The sequence below is a fragment of the Muntiacus reevesi genome, chromosome 8 (assembly GCF_963930625.1).
Source record: "Muntiacus reevesi chromosome 8, mMunRee1.1, whole genome shotgun sequence".
In the NCBI taxonomy this organism is placed as follows: domain Eukaryota; kingdom Metazoa; phylum Chordata; class Mammalia; order Artiodactyla; family Cervidae; genus Muntiacus; species Muntiacus reevesi.
In genome coordinates, this window is record NC_089256.1 from 82320917 (window position 1) to 82343000 (window position 22084).

The 22084-nt window shown below is 39.7% G+C and overlaps 1 protein-coding gene across 1 annotated transcript in view; it reads right to left on the reverse strand.

Annotated features, from left to right (window-relative positions):
• The window catches only part of PPM1L (protein phosphatase, Mg2+/Mn2+ dependent 1L), a 323222-nt gene that overhangs the window by 81595 nt on the left and 219543 nt on the right, over positions 1-22084 (reverse strand). The window contains exon 2 of the mRNA XM_065942296.1: positions 17548-17722. Within this exon, the coding sequence (XP_065798368.1) occupies positions 17548-17722 (175 nt within the window). The remainder of the gene's footprint in view (positions 1-17547; positions 17723-22084) is intronic.

The following is a 22084-nucleotide window of genomic DNA, read 5'->3' on the forward strand; positions in this document are numbered from 1 at the left end:
TGCCCTGCCCAGCCTCATGAGAGGCTAGCCTGGGAAAAGAGAAAAATGCAAAATTAGAAGTCCAGTTTCTTCTGAATACATATCACTTTTGTACCATCATAAAGTCAAAAGATCGTAAGTCGTACCATCGTAAGTTTCAGGCTGTCTGTATTTTATTATAGCAACCTGAACAGACAACAGCACTGGGCATATGTGAAGATGCTCTAGAAGGAGATGTCTTCATGAAATAGAGGAGACAGAAGTGATATGCAAAATGAGAAGTTGACGGCATTGCTTTTGCGCTGGTGAAATGAAGCTGAGGTATAGGAAAAGACACTAGCGTAAGCACCCTATGGCCATAGGGCTACACACTCCAGCTTGGGTTTAGAGAAGTGGGATGTAGGTAGTCATTAGAAAATTAGAGGAAAAGATAATGATACTGGAGAGAGGAGATGGAGGAACTGGCAGAGTCAAAGTAGATATTTTTACAAGGCATACTGTGGTAGCCTGCCTCTAAGATGCCCTGCAAGCTGAAGTCCACGGGGTCACACGGAGTTGGACACGACTTAGGGACTGAACAACAGCAGGGACCCTGGTAGCTCAGTCGGCAAATAATCCGTCTGCGATGCAGGAGAGTGCTGTGTTTAGTCGTTCTTTGTGACCCCACGGACCGTAGCCCGCCAGGCTCCTCTGCCCATGGGATTCTCCAGGCAGGAATATTGGAGTGGGTTGCCATGCCCTCCTCCAGGGGATCTTCCCAACCCAGGGATTGAACCCTTGTCTCCCACATCGCAGGTGGATTCTTTTCCATCTGAGCCACCAGGGAAGACTGGAGTTCAATCCCTGGGTTGGGAAGATCCCCTGGAGAAGGAAATGGCAACCCACTCCAGTATTCTTGCCTAGAAAATCCCATGAATAGAGGAGCCTGGCAGGCTATAGTCTATGGGGTCTCAAGAGTCAGACACGACTTAGCAACTAAACCACCACCACCACCACCACCACCAAGATGCCCTCATGAGCAACACCTCCTGGAAGTCATACCCTTATATGTCCCCTCCCACAATCAATTCATGTTGGGCTGTGTAAACAAGAGCATATGGCAGAAATTCTAATATTTTGCTTTTGATAATAGATTATATAAAACTTCAGTTTCATCTTGGGTTCTCCTGGGCTCTCTCAGGCCACTTACACCAAGGGAAGCCAGGTAGCAAACAGCCTTATGGAGAAGCCCATGTAGAAAGGAAGTGAGGCCTCCTTCCAAGAGCCACGTGAGTAAGCTCGCACTTCTAGCCTGCCTTTAAAGGCCAGCTGACAGCTTGATTGTAAGCTCGTGAGAGAGTAACCAGCATTCTGAACCCTCAGAAGGCGTGTGAGATAATAGACATTTATTGTTTTAAGCTACTAAGTTTTGGTACTTTTAAGTAAACTTGTAGATTAATAATTATTTATTGTTTTAAGATAATAAGTCATTTATTAGATAGCAGTGGTTACCTAACACATAGCATTAGAAAAAGTGAAAACAAATATACAAAAACATAGTACACATACACTAAACTCAAGGGACTGCTTTTCCATCTAGGGCAGAGCATGGAATGAAGAGAAGGCTGACAGAGCCAGTATTTTGGTGATTTCAATTCTGCCCTGGGTAAGAATCAAATTAACTTATGCCAAGTGCATCATAGTTAATCCTCTCTACCATGAAAGTGATTGGAAAATACACCTATATACCAAGGCAAGTAGATGGCAAGTTAAGTGTATTTCCTATGAAGTTGCTTAAAGACTTCATTTTTATGCTCACACAGCATACCTCCTGCGTAGCATTTCACACACACTCGGTCCCACTGCCCAGGGACCAGAAGAGCCAAATGCAGCCCTGACCTGAGCCCTTTATCACTTGCCCTTCCCTGGAGCTGCCCTGATGCCAAAGTGTGCGATGTCCCCAGAACCCTCGCAGCTCTCAGGCATACACAAGCCAGAAGTGTGGGTCAGCTAATGTCTATGGAGCTCCCCTTGACAAACAAAAGCACAAGACTAGATGTTAAATGCTTCTCCCTTCACCTCCTGGTAGAAAGTTCTGAGATGCCACTCATAAGCTTCCTTAGTCAGGTACTAAGGAAGCCACACTCAGTGGAGACCAGCTCCATCCTGTGTCCTCATTCTAGCTTTCCCTTCTCTTTCCCTTCCTTCCTGGTTCACTTCCAAGCGCTCTCACTCCTGCCCCTTCGGTTACATTCTTAAACTGGTGACACACACAGTAAAGAATCCACCCGCAATGCGGGAGATCTAGGCTTGATCCCTGGGTCAGGAAGATCCCCTGGAGGAAGGTATGGCTACCCACTCCAGCATTCTTGCCTGGAGAACTCCATGGACAGAGAAGCCTTGCAGGCTACAGTCCATGGGGTCACACAGAGTCAGACAGAACTGAGCAATCAACACTTTCCCTCTGGCCTTTTGTTTCAGCCTCTGCTCTGGGGAAACTCAAGCTGAGACAATGTTACTCAATGTCCAAAGTACAAGGGAGCCTGTGAAAAAGGCTCCCTAAACTTCAGCATTAGGAGTTGTCTCCATGGAAAAACAGTTTCGTTTCGTCTCTTCTTTATGGTTAGTGCATTTGTTTCCTTCCTGTTTTTTGTCTTTGATTTTCTGTTGTTATTTTAACATTACTTTTGCATGTATGGCAAATCCAATTTTCAGGAAGCTAGTAGGATATAAATAACAGACAAGTGATTTGTGTCACTTCCTTTAATGAGAAGGATTGAGATCGAAGGAACAGAGAAGGCCCTGGCTCAGAGAACGAAGAAGCCAGCTGAGGTGTCCTTTTGAAGCACCTCTTAGAGGAAAGATTTATAGAGACAGTACTCAAGATGAGCAATAAATTCAAAGGGAAAAGACCTCTAACTCGACTGTCCTGCCCCATTTCTTAGATTCTCAGCACTTAGCCAGAACCTGGCACATAATAAATGTCTGTGCTGAATGAACAGTGATGGTCCTACGGATTTCTCTGCAGCTGATTTAGTTTCCTTTGATTGCAGAACTACAAGAGTGCATTCAGGCGCTTCCTGAGAGTCTATACTACAGAAACTCCATCAAACCAGCCTCGGAGATGGCCTTAGCCACACAGCCTTATGACAAAGACATTAACAACAGAAGAAACACAGAGAGTATTCCTCTGGGCACTAGCAGGTGGCTTAAAAACAACACCTTTCAGGAGGCAGTTTACCAGATGAGACGTCAGAGTATCCAGCAGCTCACCAAGATTGAACTTAACATTATAGCAAAATGCAAAATGACATTAAATGGCAGTCCAGCTGCCTCCGATTACAGATCTTCCGAATCTGAAAGTCAGAGCATACATTTTCCTTACTTCTCACCACTACAAATGGATGGTCACAGTACATTAGAAACTCCAGTGCTTTAAAAACCACCTATCGTTCCCTTCATACTGAAAGTCTTACCATTAACTTGAAGTTCATGAAAACGTATTATGAGCATTCCAACAAGGCCTCACAGAAGCTCAGTTACCAAACTCCCATGGTACAGAAAGGAAGAAATACAGATGGCATCGACACCCTGCCTCTAGCTGGTCAATGTAGTCTAAATGGTGACCACCTGGTACAATTATTTTCTTTGAAGCAAACACATTTTCTCCAGGCCTCGTAATCAAATACTACTTCAGAGCAGGTAGTAACATTACTTCCTTTGTGACAAACAATGACAACTTGATTAGGAAGATAAACACAGCTCCAGTCAAATGTGTTCATCACCAGAGGCAGCATATCTTGATTCTAAATCTCAGTGTTAGCCTGTAGTTTCCAGTATTCTCAGCAAAGTTCCCTAAAATTTAACATTTTATTTGCCCACTGCAAAACTTGGATCAATGTATTCTCAGAGTGCATATGAGGCCTTTTATTAAAAAGATAAGATGAAGTTGGAAAATGTGATTAAAAAAAAATATCTTCCCATCATATTGTTTTTATAAAATTTAGTCTGAATTATCACTTTTTTAGGGGGTTAGGGTGAGACCTCATAAGAAAACAGGTGATGCTGATAAGTATATTAATATAAGCTAATTAAGTTATGACCAACCTAGACAGCATATTAAAAAGCAGAGACATTACTTTGTCAACAAAGGTCTGTCTAGTCAAAGCTATGGTTTTTCCTGTAGTTATGTATGCATATGAGAGTTGGACTATAAAGAAAGCAGAGCACCAAAGAATTGATGCTTTTGAACTGTGGTGTTGGAGAAGACTCTTGAGAGTCCCTTGGCCTGCAAGGAGATCCAACGAATCCATCCTAAAGGAAATCAGTCCTGAATATTCATTGGAAGGACTGATGGTGATGCTGAAACTCCAACACTTTGGCCACCTTATGCGAAGAACTGACTCATCTGAAAAGATCCTGATGCTGGGAAAGACTGAAGGCAGGAGGAGAAGGGGACAACAGAGGATGAGATGGTTGGATGGCATCACTGACTCGATGGACATGAGTTTGAACAAGCTCTGGGAGCTGGTGATAGACAGGAGAGCCTGGCGTGCTGTAGTCCATGGGGTTGCAAAGAGTTGGACACAACTGAGCGACTGAACTGAATTAATATATACTAAAATTAGTTGGAGAGTGACACAGAATGTGGAAGGTGATGTTACAGCAAAGGTTAAGAATAGGTCTGTACAGATGGCCAATAGGCACATGAAAAGATGCTCAACCCCACTAATAATCAGGGAAATACAAATCAAAACTACAGTGAGGTACTATCTCATACCAGTCAGAATGGCCATTATTAAAAAATCTACAAATAATAAATTCTGGAGAGGATGTGAAGAAAACGGAACCCTCCTACATTATTGGTAGGAATGTACATTGGTGCAGCCACTATTGAGAACAGCATGGAGGTTCCTTAAAAAACTAAAAATAGAGTTCCATATGATCCAGCAATCCCACTGCTGGACATATATCTGGAGAAAACTCCAATCTGAAAAGAAACATGTACCCCAGTGATCATGGCAGCGATCTTTACAATCGCCAAGACGTGGAAGCGACTTCAGTGTTCATCAACAGATGAATGGGTAAAGAAGATGTGGCATACATATACAACGGAATATTATTCAGCTATAAAAAGAATGAAATAATGCCATTTGCAGCAACATGGACAGACCTGGAGATTATCATACTAACTGAAGTAAGCCAGAAAAAGACAAATAGCATGTGATATTGCTTATCTATGAGTTCTAAAAAAAGAAAAAAGAAAGAAAAAAAGTATAAATGAACTCATTTGCAAAACAGAAAGAGACTCACAAATGTGGAGAACAAGTTTATGGTTACCAAAGGGGAAAGGGGAGGGAAGGATAAATTCGGAGTTTGAGATTAACCTATATACACTACCACTGGGGGCAGGAGGAGAAGGGGACGACAGAGGATGAGATGGCTGGATGGCATCACCGACTCAATGAACTTGAGTTTGAGTAAACTCCGGGAGTTGGTGATGGACAGGGAGGCCTGGCGTGCTGCGATTCATGGAGTTGCAGAGAGTCGGACATGGCTGAGCTACTGAACTGAACTGATACATAAAATAAACCAAAAAGTCCTACTTTATAGAATGGGGCACTATATGCAATATCTTATAATAAAGTACAGTGGAAAAGATTATCAATATTGTAAACTATAAAAGAACTACTTTGCTGTACACCAGAAACACAACATTGTAAATCAACTGTACATCAATTGATAAAAATTTATTTTCAAAAGAATAGGTCTGTATAATAGTAACCACAGTTACTGAGCAAAGAAGGAAAAAAGCATCACTCACAATAAACCTGCCTTTAAAACATGCAACTGATGTTACAGTTCAAGACAAACAGTTCAAGAGATCTATAGATTCTCTTACCATTTTCTGATTTCTTTGAGAACTTTCTCAATCCCAAACCCTATCCCTTCCTCCTCTACCCATTCACTGTCCCCTGAGCACACGCAGTAGCCCCAAGTGCCCTGTACTGTAGTTTTCTGTTCCTACCACTGTGTCTCTGGCCTCCCAGCACCACACAAGTGTGCACACGAACGTGCGTGCACGCACACACACCTGGGTGAAGGGCCATGTGGTCGTCTGGGCACCCCCAGTGGCAGGCACGGTGCCTGGTTTCTGGGCACTTAGTGTTTACAGAGGAACCAGTGAAAGGTAAATGAACTGGAGACAAACGCCACATGTTGTCAAAGCTGCGAGAGGCATAAGGATATATCCACCCCATTGTCCTTTGTTTTTTTACGGTAAATGAAACCAAGCAGAGAGCTGCAATGTCTTGCCACAAACACGGAAGCCAATCCCAGCGCTGGTGAATCGTGCATCTGGATCCTTTCCAACAGCCATGGCAGATAGTCCCCTAGTTTGTACATGGCGAAGTCACTCTGTTTAGTTGCTACTCCTTCACCCTTTATCTTTTGGCCTTTTAAATCCATGCTATAACAGGAAAACATAAGAATTAAATGAAACTCAAATCATCTTGGTTAAAAAGATTGGTATTATTGGCCAGAAAAAAGTTGAGTTTGTAAGTAGATTTTAACTAGCTATTTTCGTCCTCTGCTCCCACTGCTATATGACTGACAGTTGGCCGCATTACAGAAGTCTTCATCAGGTTCTGGTTAGTCATACTACCATTCTCATCTTTTCAGATAAGAAAGAGACCTCCAAATTCAGGTGACATGAACTGTGACATGGTGATCAGGACTGAAACAGGAATAAAAGAGAGGGGCCAAACTGAAAATGTTCAGAGGTTCTGGGGACGCTAACTGTGGCATATCCATTCAGTAGGACACTATGCAGTCTTTATCAATTACTTTTATAAGTGGTTTGTTAGAGCACTGAGAAATACGATTATATTTCATTGTTAACTGAATAAAAGGTATCAAATGGGGCACAAATTATTAAAATGCAGCAAGGAAAAATGACTAGAAATAAATATACCAGAAGATGGTCATTATGTTTTGGTGGTAGAATTAGAGCTAATCTTTTCCTCTTCTATTTTTTCACAGTTTAAAAATGTTCTAAAACATATTTATATTACTCTCATATGGAAAAATTGAACGTATATAACTTTTTACAGAAATTTAGAAGTTTGTATCAGAGGTTATACAACCAAAATTAAATTTTCCTTTATAACATTTTTCTTAAGTTTCCTCGTTCTTCCCTTCCTTCCAAATCCTGACAAAGCCTCTGGTGAGAATGTCTTCTGAGCTTGGAAATAAGGTCCTGGTTGAAGACGCAAATTAAGGAAACCTAAAGCCACCTTTTCCCTTAGAACATGTTTGAGAAACATACTGAGAAATTCACGCTATTTATTAGAGTGAAGAACTTCCTGCAAAGGCCTTTTACTGCACTTTTTATGTTCTTGGAAAACTTGGAGGTGCCTAAATATTTCACAATCTCTTTCCTGGGTTTGGTTTCTCGATGTGTGTTCAATTTTTTCTCCATGATGGTAAATGGCTTTCCTTTTGAGATCACTGGTTACTCTGACACTAATGGCTCAATTAAATCAGAGATATAACTTTTAGGTACCATCTACATTAAGAAGAAGAAAATCAGCTCGATAGGAGGGACCCCTCCTGCTACTTCCTAAATTGCTACAGCACATTCACCACCCTTTTAAAAAGCCATTTCTTCAAAAAGTGCATTACAGTACTTGGTGTGTCTTCATGGCAGGTAGCTATCTATGCTGGGGCTCAGCTCTCAGGAACTCCTACTGGAGGACCGCATCAGGCAATCACCAAGCAAAGGCTGGCAGCTTCATGCTGTCCCTCCTTCCTTCCTTCCTCTGGGAAAGCTGGACATGACTGCCTGACACTTGTCGATGGATCTGCGGGCCCCCAGCCTGAACTGATGCCCAGATGAACACAATAAACAGCTGACTGAGTTCTTTCCCTACCTCATCTGCACTTTCTGGCCCACTTTTTACCTCTAAGTGCTCTTTCTACGTGGTAGACAGATGTGATCCTTGGAAAGCTGTCTAAGTTTCTAGTGGACTGTAAGAACAAATAAAACCTTTCCGGTCTTAGATTTAACTCTGAGAAAGAGATCAAAGCTTCAACTTCGGCAAATGTTTCCAGACCCAAAACAAGATTCCCCTGCTGGAGAGTCCACTCACTTACGAGCAGACTCAGCTCTTCCCAAAGGGAAAAGGAGGTGCTTCCTACTTCTGTTTCCCATGCCTTGGGGTTCTTGAGTGTGCAACCAAGTATCATTCTCAAATAAATGGACCTATTCTTCTCACAATTCCCTCAAACACAAGGCATTACAAGTTACACTACTTTATCCTTAACAAGAGAATGTGGAGGTTATTAATTCATGCCCAAACTTTAGAAAAAAATTATAAAAAATTTGAGGTTACTTAGAGAGACATGATCTGGATAATCAGGGTGGTGTGATCACTCACCTAGAGCCAGACATCTTGGAGTGTGAAGTCAAGTGGGCCTTAGGAAGCATCACTATGAACAAAGTCAGTGAGCTATTTCAAATCCAACTGAGCTATTTCCAATTGAGCTATTTTAAATCCTAAAAGATGATGCTGTGAAAGTACTGCACCCAATATGCCAGCAAATTTGGAAAATGCATCTGTGGCCACAGGACTGAAAAAGGTCAGTTTTCATTCTAGTCCCAAAGAAGGGCAATGCCAAAGAATATTTTAACTACCACACAATTGTACTCATCTCACTTGCTATCAAGGTCATGCTCAAAATTCTCCAAAATAAGCTTCAACAGTATGTGAACTGAGAACTTCCAGATGTACAAGCTGGATTTCGAAAAGGCAGAAGAACCAGAGATCAAATTGACAACACCTGCTGGATCACAGAAAAAGCAAGGGGATTCTAGAAAAACATCTACTTCTGCTTCACTGACTATGCTAAAGCTTTTGAGAGTGTGGATCACAACAAACTATGGAAAATTCTTAAAGAGGTGGGAATACCAGAACCACCTTACCTGCCTCCTGAGAAATCTGTATGCAGATCAAGAAGCAACAGTTAGAATCAGACATGGAATGATGCACTGGTTCAAAATTGGGAAAGGAGTACGTCAAGGCTGTATATTGTCACTCTGCTTATCTAACTTATATGCAGAGTACATCATGCAAAATGCTGGGCTGAATGAAGCACAAGTTGGAATCAAGGTTGCTGGGAGAAATTATCAATAACCCCAGATATGCAGAAGACCCCACCCTAATGGCAGAAAGTAAAGATGAACGAAAGAGCCTCTTGATGAATGTGAAAGAGGAGAGTGAAAAAACTGGCTTTAAACTCAACATTCACAAAACGAAGATCACGGCATGGCAAATAGATGGGGAAAAAATGGAAACAGTGACAGACTTTCTTTTCTTGGGCTCCAAAAATCACTGTAGATGGTGACTGCAGCCATGAAATTAAAAGATGCTTGCTCCTTGGAAGAAAGGCTATGACCAACCTAGACAGCATATTAGAAATCACAGATACTACTTTGCTGACAAAGGTCCTTCTAATCAAAGCTATGATTTTTCCAGTAGTCATGTACAGATGTGAGAGTTTGACCATTAAGAAAGTTGAGCACCAAAGAATTGATGCTTTTGAACTGTGGTGTTGGAGAAGACTCTTGAGAGTCCCTTGGAGTTCAAACCAGTCAATGCTAAAGGAAATCAACCCTGAATATTCATTGGAAGGACTGATGCTGAAACTGAAGCTCCAATACTTTGGTTACCTGATATGAAGAGCCAACTCATTGGGAAAGACACTGATGCTGGGAAAGATTGAGGGCAGGAGGAGCAAGGGGTGACAGAGGGTTAGGGTTCCGGTTAGGATGGCTTCATTGATTCACTGGACATGAGACTGAGCAAACTCCGGGAGATAATGAAGGACAGAGAAGACTGGCATGCCATAGACCATGGGTCACAAAGAGTTGGACATGACTGAACGACTAAACAACAAAGAGAGGCATGAATAACATACAAGCATAAAAGTAAATAATGAGAGAAAAAAATTCCCTCTCGGGCTATTTCAACCCTTCAACTTTTGCCCACTCTGTGTACGTGCTAAATCGCTTCAGTCGTGTCTGACTCTCTGCAAACCTAGGGACTGTAATCCTCCAGGCTTCTCTGTCCATGGGATTCTCCAGGCAAGAATACTGGAGTGGGCTGCCATGCCCTCCTCCAGGGGCTCTTCCCGACCCAGAGATCGAACCCAGGTCTCTTACGTCTTCTGCGTTGGCAGGTAGGTTCTTTACCACTATTGTCCACTATGATAAACACTAAATACTTAAATTAATGATGCTCTCTGGGACAGTGTGGAATGCTATTTTGATTCCTTCAAATCATGCAACTCTTTTCCTTGGAAATTTCTCTCTGCTAAATCCAATCTATTGATATGTGTATGAACTTGTACCTCCATTCAAATAAAAACATTAATGGATCAAAAGCAAACCATATTTCTTATGCTAGATTTTGCTTAGTATTAATAAGTGCTAATAAAAAAATCTAAGCAGTCTTACAAAATGCTGGAGAGGGTGGGGAGAAAACGGAACCCTCTTACACTGTTGGTGGGAATGCAAACTAGTACAGCCACTATGGAGAACAGTGTGGAGATTCCTTAAAAAACTGGAAATAGAACTGCCATACGACCCAGCAATCCCACTGCTGGGCATATACACCGAGGAAATCAGAATTGAAAGAGACATGTGTACCCCAGTGTTCATCACAGCACTGTTTACAGTAGCCAGGACATGGAAGCAACCTAGATGTCCATTAGCAGATGAATGGATAAGAAAGCTGTGGTACATATACACAACGGGATATTACTCAGCTATTAAAAAGAATGCATTTGAATCAGTTCTAATGAGGTGGATGAAACTGCAGCCTATTATACAGAGTGAAATAAGTCGAAAGAAAAACACCAATACAGTATACTAATGCATATATATGGAATTTAGAAAGATGGTAATGATGACCCTATATACAAGACAGCAAAAGAGACACAGATGTAAAGAACAGTCTTTTGGACTCTGTGGGAGAAGGGAAGGGTTGGATAATTTGAGAGAATAGCATTGAAACATGTATATTATCATATGTGAAACAGATTGCCACTCCAGGTTTGATGCGTGAGACAAGTGCTCAGGGCTGGTGCACTGGGACGACCCAGAGGGATGGGATGGGGAGGGAGGTGGGAGGGGGGTTCAGGATGCGGGACACATGTACACCTGTGGCTGATCCATGTCAACATATGGCAAAAACCACTACAATATTGTAAAGTAAGTAGCCTCCAATTAAAATAAATAAATTTATTTTTAAAAAATCTAAGCAGCCTTAACAAGAATACATGAATGATGGCTCAGAACCTTTCCTCCCAAAATCTGGTTTTGCCTCACTCATACAGTCTCACTCATATCTTACCAACAAAAGCATGCCTGAGTAAATTCATGTGCACATGCCATAAAAGCTAAGTGACAAGTTGTCTTCTAGTCAGTTTTTAAACAAATTACATTGGATATCTGTGAAGAGAGGAGAAAGGCAAATGAGCAAGCAGAAGATTCATGAAGCAGCTATGTGCAACCTTCCAGAAACTATGGCTACCTGAGTTTTCCATGTCAAAAGACCAGAATCATAGTTTTAGAAATGGAAGACATCTATGAGATCCTATTCACACCTTCCATTTTTAGGGAAATAGGCTTTAGGGAGGTTTGGTGACTTAATCAAGGTCATATACCTGGTTGGCAGCAGAGTTAGGAACAGAATCTGGGTCTTCTGGCTCCAAGAACTCTTTCAATTATACCGCAAAAATCTTTTTTCCTATAATAGTCTGACTTAAAAATAAACCAACCGGATGAAAATCTAAAGTGGTTTAAATTCATACAATTCCTATTTTTATATACAGAATGTAATTAACATTATTGAACTTTTTCTCTGTGAATGAAGGTCACTGCTAAGCAGATCGATGATGTCAGCTCTATAATGTAGGGTCTGTGAATGCTGATTTGAATTACAGTGTAGGGCCATATGATGACTACTTTTTATGGATTTACTCTTTGCTGTTATTCCTTGCTGCTCTGAGGCTTTGCCCTAAGCATCATCCCCTTCCCTACCTTCTAATTCTAAATTCATGTTTTTGAAAGTCTGTTCCCTAGAGTAATATGAAATGTAGACAAATGTATATATTCACTGCAGGATTATTCATAATAGTAAGACCAAAAACCATAATCATCCAACATAAGAAATGTGTGAAAGTGAAAGTGAAGTCGCTCAGTCGTGTCCAACTCTTTGCAACCCTATGGACTGTAGCCTACCAGGCTCTTTCGTCCATGGCATTTTCCAGGCAAGAATACTGGAGTGGGTTGCCACTCCAGAAATGGGAGTGAGTAGCAATTTCCTTCTAAGAAATGTTTAGTGAGCAGCAATTTCAAAGAATAGAACATTATGCAGCCTTAAAAATTACCTTCACATGAAGAGGTCTTAATAAAATGAACCACTTAGATAATAATGTTAAGTGAAAGAAAGAAAGATATAAAACTGCAAGATATTAAAAATGTACAAAATCTCAAATCTCAAGAATGTTTAGACTGAGGGACGTACACCAAGACTGTTCACCATGGCAGGATTACAGATAATTATTAGTCTCTTATTATACCACTATGTATATTTCTATTTCTGCAGTAAAAATGCAACACTCAATTTCAGAAAAAAAGAATAATAAAAAAAAAACTATATTGGAACATATGACCTCACTGGTCAGAAATATATAAAATAATAATATATAGATCCTAGATGAGAATCTATAGCTCCTGTGATACGGTATGGCTGCATGTGGCTTTAGCTTTCTTCCCATTTTTGGCTGGCTTTCAAGTCTGTCAGGTTGCTGCAGAGTTGAATTGTGAATGAGTAAGGCATTAGGATAGGTGTGTACTTAAAGAGGGCAAGAGGATACTGAGAGAAAGAAAGAGAAGGGAGGGAGAAAAGGCTGTGAGTCACTGCTTCTGGACAAGCACTGAAGGACGTTTTTCTTTTTGTCATTATTCGGTTTTAGAAGTTTAGCCACAGATGACAGTAACTGTCGTTAAGTTACTCAGGCTGATTTATCAGTGGATGAGCATTAAAGACAAATTAACCTCTCTAGCTACCAGGAAGTTGTCTGATTAGCAATTAACTACTGCCTAAAACTGAGAGAGCTGACTTAAAAATGTGAGGAAGTAAAACTGGGGAAGCATGGCAAGAAGCTAAGTGGTTCGAAGCTAATGAGTGGCTTAGTGTAGGATGTTTATATTTGAAGGTATTGGATACTATTTCCAATTTTCTGTCCTGATTCCTTTGTATGATGATGACATTTTTTTTTCTGTTAAAGAGCAGTAACTTCATATTGTCTCTTCTTTGAAATAAAATCATTCATATATTCATATATGGGAGGAGGAAGCAGGGTCTTGATTCACAACACACAGCAACATTCATTTATTCATGCATACTCACAGTCCCCACCAAACGTGTCACCTCATGCAGGAATGACCAAGGGCAAACTGAGCCTGGAGTGAATGATTTAACAAATAGATGCTGTTTGACTTCTCAAAGGTTCTGAAGATCATTTTTAAAATGTGCCTCTGCCTCTCCAAACACTACATGTCAAGAAAAAAACTCAAACAGTACTTTTAACTGGTCTGAATGACAGACAACATCTGTATCTGTTCTTATTCAGCATTAGTGACATCTGCATTAAGAAGGATTAAGGACTTGCCCAAATATGATGTATTTTATTATAATATCGCTATGAGATTTTATTAGCCCAACTTCATATATGAAGAAACAGAGGCCTTAGGCATTAATCATGCCAGTATTAAGCCAGAGCAAAGGCTGGAAATTTAGATCCTCTAACTCTGATCCTGTAGCTATTACCACTGTTTGGTGCTCCAGAATTTATTGATCATTAATTCCATGCCAAAGTATTTGTCCCTAAGGGTCATATATAGATTAATCACTGCTCAACAACAGGGCAGGTGAGTGGAAAATAATTCCTGCAGGAGGAAATGTTGAGTGGTGGGAGGTGGCAGATGATGTTTACTCTCACCTTGGTGTCCCCTTGGGCCCCCTTCATCACATAGGCTGCATCACTCTTCTCACGAATCCACGTTCATTGTTAGTCCTTCAGGGTCTAGGTGAATGCCCTCCCCTAAAGAATTCCACTGAAAACTTGAGCCACTTTCACTGTTCCTTTTCTCCACATCCCCTCAGCTTAACTTTAACAGATTATGGATATTATAGAGTGTACATGTTCCAAATGGTCAGGAATTTTTCTCAAGAAGCCATAAATCTATGCCTTAGCTAGATTTTCTCTAGAAGTCATAAATCTATGTTTCAACATAAACGTAAAACATAAATCTATGTTTTAGCTAGATTTCATTATGCAAGATCTCTGTTTTCTACATCTCAGATTCCTCTCTGCCGTTTCTACGCTCGTCCCTCTTCCTTACAACTGCGAAGCATGTTGCTGTGCATTCCACAAACGCCAACTGAGTGAATGACAACTTGCATGAACATGGTGACAGCCCAGCTTGACTAGTAGGAGGCTGGAGTTCCAGCTCTATAACTAACTGTGTTACTTTAGACAAGTCACAGTTTTCTCATTATAGAATGGTAATGGGCAATCCTAAAATTTACATGGATGCATAAAAGACCCAGAATTACCAAAGCAATCCTGAAGGGGGAGAAAAAGCAGGAGGCATAACCCTCTCAGACTTCAGACAATACTACAAAGCTACAGTAATCAAAACTGCATGATATTGGCACAAAAGCAGACATATGGATCAGTGTAACAGAAGAGAAAGCCCAAATATCAACCCACACACTTATGGACAATTAATCTTTGACAAATGAGGCAAGACTATACAATGCAGAAAGGGCAGTCTCTTCAAGTGGTGTTGGGAGGGTTAGACAGTCACATGTAAATCAATGAGGTTAGAACACATCTTTTCACCATACACAAAAATAAATTAAAAATGGCTTAATGAAATATAAGACATGACAGCATAAAACTCCTTGAGAACACAGGCAGAATATTCTCTGACATAAATTGTACCAATGTTTTCTTAGGTCAGTGTCCCAAGGCAATAGAAACGAAAGCAAAAATAAACAAATGGAACCTAATGAAGCTTATAAACTTTTGCACAGTAAAGGAAACTAAAAACAAAAAGACAGCCTATGGACTGGGAGAAAATATTTGCAAATGATGCGACCAGCAAGGGCTTTATTTCTAAAATAGATAAACAGTCCACATAATTCAATAACAACAGCCTAAGCAACTCAGTTGAAAACTGAGCAGAAGACCTAAACAGACATTTCTCCAAAGAAGACATAAAGACAGTCAATAGACAGCTGAAAAGATGCTAATGCTGGAGAGGATGTGGCAAAAAGGGAATCCTTTTATACTGTTGGCGGGAATGTACATTGGCACAGCCACTGTGTTCAAGTGTGGAGGTTCCTCAAAAAAATAAAAATGGAGTTGCCATATGATCCAGCAATCCTACTCCTGGGCATATACCTACCCAAACAAAACTATAATTTGAAAATATACATGCACCTCAATATTCATATGAGTACCATTTACAATGGCCAAGACATGGAAACAGCCTAAACGTCCACCATCAGATGAATGTACAAAGATGTGGTATGCATATATACATATATATGTGTGTATATAAATACACACACAAAATGGAATGTTACTCAGCCATAAAAAAACAGAACAATGAAAAAAACACGCCATTTTAGCCACATTAATGGACCTAGAGATGATCATACTAAATGAAGTCAGTCAGAAAAAGACAAATAGCATACGATATCACTTATATGTGGGATCTAAAATATGACACAAATGAACCTATTTATGAAACAGAAACAGGCTCACAGACTTAGGGAACAGACCTGTGGGTGCCAAGGGGGAGGGAGAAGGGGTTGAATGAACGGAGAGTTTGGAAATAGTTGATGCAAACGAGTATATATAGAGATAGATAAACAAGGTCCTACTATGTAGCACAGGGTACTATAATCAATTTCCTGTGATAAACCATAACGAAAATGAACATGAAAAAGAATATATATCCACATATAACACAATCACTTTGCTGTACAGCAGAAATTAATACAATATTTAAGTCATCTCTACTTCAAATAAAATTTAAAACATGGTTATGGGGACAGGAAGCAGATGGACTATTTGAGTTCCATAATCTCTGAGAAGCTTGAAACTTTAAAAATTATTTTGACAGGGCTGGTCATAGCCTTACGTTACTCCAATAGGATGAGAGAGGAGATGACTGAGCATTCCAAAGAGAGAAATGTTAAAAACAAGACAAATACAGAGGCTAAAGAACTAAAAGCCCAACAAGCAGAAAAAAGTCACGGTGTCTTTCCCACAATCAATAAAGCAAAGAAGAATCAGAGAGAGTAGTGATGTCCTAGGCAAGCCTAGACATGTGTATCTACCCTGTGAATATATACAGGTTAGCAGTCTGAATAAAAATGTGGACAGCTTAATCACCACAAAAGGTGCATCGGTGGTTAGGCACGTGCAGAAATTTTTTTTTTAAAGGTTTGCTCTTCTGTTTGCTAATTAAACTTGAAATCCAATGTTAAGAATGTCAGCACTGAGACTGTTTAGATCATGTGAAAGAAAATAAGATGCATAATAACAATTCCTTTGTAGAAAGAGAAACAGAAGATGCTGGTATTACAAAGGGGATTAATACTACTAGTGTTTAACCATTAGAAACCTATTTTCCCATACTTCTTAATCCATTTTGTGGGAGGGTGGGGTGCAGAGGTGGAATGATCATTTTAATCAAGATATTTCTCCTGAATAAGTTTAGTTTTATTAAAGATTTTAATAATTCCAAGTCATATGGCACTGGTTTCATTACAATTAGGTTTTAACTGACAGACCATGTAATAGATAAAACGGTATTACAAGGGAGGTCAATCCAGGCCTTCATTAGTAAGTTCCTTCATTAAAAAGCTCTTTTCGATAATATGAACTTACAGAAGGCAGTAAACCAAAGTGTCCAGTGTGGTGTTAGGGGCTAGGATTCATCTGAGGAACTAAAGGAAAAGAAAGTCAAGTTCAACTTGAAACTTCAGGGGAAAAAATGGTACCTCTTCAGAGAAGAAAATTTCTGAAATTAAAAAATAATACTTGAAGCAACTAACAGTTCTTGGATTATTGGATATAAAAGTTTTCAGCTCACATCTAAAACTGAAGTGACACTTTAAAAGATTAAATCAGTAGAAGCACATGGCTGATAAAAGGCCAGAAAAATTCTATTTAAAAAAGAGCAAAAAATTTTAACAGGATTTGATATTTAAGAGCCATTTTTAGAAATCTCTTGATTAAAGTCTTTGATACTAAAACTTCAGAGATGAAACTTACTGCTAATCCATGTTATATAACTTTGAATCCATTCTACCCTTCATCTTCTATCAAAGAAAAGGACCTAAATGTAACCAAAATCTAAAAAAAAAATTTCTTTAGGAAGAAAACATTGTATGTGTGCATGCATGTGTGTGTGTATGTATGTATTAAAGACCAACATACCTGCTTCATCATAGGATACAGTCAATTTTTCTAGCATTTCTCGGTCAATTGATAGAATCTGCTGTTCAAGGATGGTCTGGTAAGACAATACACTGTTTTCTTTGTCTTTCTCGTAGTCTTGAAGGTGCTGTTTAAGGGCCTCTGGGAGTCGAGATTTTACATATTCAGCTGCTGTCTGCAGATAAAACAAACAGTGAACCCCATTAGCATTTCTCATCTTGGGTTTTTCACTTCCCTTTAGGTGCTGTAGTGAGAACTCGAGTACTATGGAACCAGCTCTTTACACAAACATGTCCTTGTCACTGTTGTTGTCATTTTTAGACTCCACTGTACCAAGTTAAGGTGCCAAATACACAAAATCACAGACTTTTAAGAGTTTTCCATCAGGTTTAAAGGTATAATAGATGCGCACTGGCATTTATAGAGTGAGACCTCAGAGTTTCAACTATTCCACTGAACCTGGAAGGCCCAGTGAGAGTAATTCTACTGGAGATAATCTGACTCACCCTTGTCTAGAATACAGAAGCTAGTAAACTCATCTGAGCAGGAAGCCCTACCATGCTGTGGCATCCACATCTCTGCTTTGCTTTCTTGTTCTCTGCTCATAGATGCTTAGGCAGGAACTCTTGTGAAGCAAATAAAAAGGAAAGCCCTCTGCAAGGGTTAATAATGGAATAATAGGAGAAACAGAAAATGAAGAGATCTAAAACAATGATGCCTCGGCCTGAACAAAGAACTGTTTGCCACTAAAATATCTTGGCCTGTATATATGTATATATGCATATAGAAATATATATTTTATTATATGTAAATAATATATATATATTATTCTGAACTTTTTTCCCTGCTTCTGGACTATCTGCATAATAAACTCTCAACTAGTGACACCCAAAATCACACACAATGACTTTCAACCAAGCAAGTGAGCTTCCCTTAAGAGGTAGGAAGGAAGACATCTGAAAAAGACCTTCCCAAAGATTCTGATACATTCTTCTGCTGGACTGAGGCCATAGCACATTTTTCTCGCTTCCAGCTGAGAATCACAGTTAAAGTTAAGTAGAACTTCAAGGGAGAAATTAAGTAATAGAGCAGCATGTATGACTCAGAAGAACTGAGTTCTTAAATTCTTAAAACACATTTCTTGAGAATGCCAAGAGTGCTGGCATCTTCTTATAGTGCAGCCCTGCATCATACGTAGAGGGTCTAAAGTTGATAAAATAAATGAAGGCATATATATATATATATATATATATATATATATATATATATATATATATATATAATTTACAATTATATTCACAATTACTAGAAAACTAAAATAAGAGAAATTGTTAAACAGTATTGTCTCTGGGGTATGGGCCCAGAATAAGGTGAAGACACATTTACATATTTTTTTTTAATTCCCATAATTAAAAACATTATATTTAAAATATGTTTTTTGGGGGGTAACTTTTGTAGTTTTCCTTCTAAAGGTTAGCACAATTTAGGATGAAAAAAAAAACTTGCCAGAAGAACGACAACTGACTCTCAGGAAAAACCCACTGGGAAGTGATGGGAAAAACTATATTTCAGTCTTCAGAGCAGCCAAATATAGCACACAACACTTCATTTCCAGATTTATATTTAGATCCTCCAAGTTGGTTGCTGATGAAACTACAACTTTAAAATATCACCAAACACCACACGTTTTCTCTGCCAGCTACCTAGTGCAGAACAAACACAATTATCCCATAAAATGTAAATGGACTCAGCACATTAGTACAACATATTTAACTCTAGAATTTAATAACAATTTTCTACTGACAATGGAAAATGAAGGAACACACTGCAAATAACTATTCAAATAGTTATTTGAATAACTATTTCAGAATTCACACTACCTTGCTCTTCAGTGTAACACGTGTCTTTGATTTTTTTCCCTTGGAAATATCTATGAGGTACAAGAAATAATTCCATAATGCACACTGAAAAAGTATTGGTGTATTCAGTTTTACTGAAAGGAAACCACACATTTTCTTCCCATTGTGTCCACTGATATACTCTTCTAATTAAAATCGTGATGTAAGTCTTGGAACAGAGCCAATATTTTCTACTAAAGTGGAGTTAAATATTGGCATTTCATTTCTAAAACAGTACCATTTCATGGACAGTCAGCCCTCTGTATCTACAGGTTCCAAATCTGTGGCTTCAATCAGCTGCAGGTGGAAAACACACGGAAAGAAACCTGCCCTACCAGTCTAGGTGAGTGCCCTCGGCCAGCACCAGGGCCCCTCCAACATGGCCCACAAACTTGCCAGCCCAACTAGGCACCCCTGGCGGGCACCAGCATACCCCCACAGCGGGTCTCACCCTATGGGTCATACCAGAACATTTGTAACGGTGGCAACCAGGCCTTAGAGCCAGCCCAAGCACCAGCATGCCCACAGCAAGGGGACCGTTGTCTTACACCGTATACAATAATGAACTCAAAATGGATTACAGACTTTAAGGCCTGAGACCATAAAACCCCTAGGAGAAAACACAGTCAGTATGGTCTCTGATATTGATCTTAGTAATATTTCTTTGGCTCTATCTCCTCAGGCTAGGGAAACAAAAGCACAAATAAACAGAAGTAAAACTACATCAAACTAGAAAGCTTTTGCACAGCAAAGGAAACCATCAACAAAACAAGACAACCTACTGAACAGGAGAAGATATTTGTAAATGGCAGATCTGATAAGGGATTATTGTCCAAATTATATAAAGAAGTCATACAAATCAGTTTTTTTTAAATCCATTTTAAAAATGGGCAGAGAAGCTGAATGGACATTTCTCCAAAGAAGACATACAGATGGCTGGCTAACAGACACATGAAAAGATGCTCAAAGTCACTAATCATCAGGAAAATGCAAATCAACATCACAATGAGCTGTCACCTCACACCTAGCAGAATGGCTGTCATCAAAAAGATAACAAATGACAAGTGTTGGTGAGAATATGGAGAAAAGGGAACCCTTGAGCACTGCTGGCTGGAGTGTAAGTTGGTGTACCCACTATGGAAAACAACATGAAGGTTCCTTTAAAATTAAAAATAGAACCACGAGGCTTCCTGGTGGTCCAGTGGTTAAGAGTCCACTGTGCAATGCAGGGGACGTGGGTTCCATTCCTGGTCCCTGAAGATCCCACATGCCGCAGGGCAATTAAGTCTGTGCGCTGCAACTACTGAAGCCTGAATGCCTAGAGTCCACGCTCCACAACCAGTGAAGCCACTGCAATGAGAAGCCTGTACACCACAACTAGACAGTAGCCCCCATTTGCTGCAATTAGAGAAAAGCTTGTACACAACAATGAACTCCCAGCGTAGCCAAAGATGAAACAATACATTAACTTAAAAATACTATTAAAAAACTACCAAACAATCTAGAAATTCCACTTCTGAGTATTCAACCAAGGGGAGAGAAAACCCACTAACTCAAAAACAGCCATATGTTCAGTGCAGTACTATTTACTAAAGCCAAGATATGGAAATAACCTAAAAACGTCTGTTGGATCATGGACAAATTCCACACAACCACAGGGACAGTTCCAGCAGCCTATCTTGTATAGTTGTGTGTCTGTTAGTCACTCAGTTGTGTCCAACTCTTTGCAACCCCATCCACTGTAGCCCGCCAGGCTCCTCTGTCCATGGGATCAAACCCAGGTCATCTGCATTGCAGGCAGATTCTTTACCATCTGAGCCACCAGGGAAGCATAGCCAAGATATGGAAGTAAACTAGAAGTTCACGGATAGAAGAATGGATAAAAGAAGATCTGGTACATATGTGCAAAGGAATATGACTCAGTCATGAAAAAGAATAAAATTTTGTCATTTGCAGCAAAATGGTATTATGCTAAGTGAAATAAATTAGGCAAAGAAAGACAAATACTATGTGATCTCATTTACATGTGGAATCTAAAAAGCAAACGAACAAACCAAGGAACAGAAAAACAAACTCATGGATATAAAGAGGTGGAGGAGACAGAATGGGAGGTTAGGTGAAATAGGTAAAGGGGATTAAGAGGTGCAAACTTCAAGTTATAAAATAAATAAATCACGGAGATGTACTGTACAGCATAAGGGATATATAGGCATTCCTTGTTTTACTATGCTATCATTTATTGCTTTTTCTTTTTTTTTTTTAAACAAATTGAAGGTTTGTGGCAGCCCTACATTGTAAAATTGTGGTCAGCAATTTTTAGCAATACAGTATTTTTTAATTACTTTGCCAACAAAGGTCCATTTAGTCAAGGCTATGGTTTTTCCAGTAGTCATGCATCAATGTGAGAATTAGACCATAAAAAAGGCTGAGGACCAAGGAACTGATGCTTTTGAACTGTGGCGTTGGAAAGACTCTTGAGAGTCCCTTGGACTACAAGGAGATCAAATTAGTCAATCCTAAAGGAAATCAATACTGAATATTCATTTGAAGGGCTGATGCTGAAGCTGAAGCCCCAATACTTTGGCCAACTGATGCAAAAAGCCAACTCATTAGAAAAGACCCTGATGCTGGGAAAGATT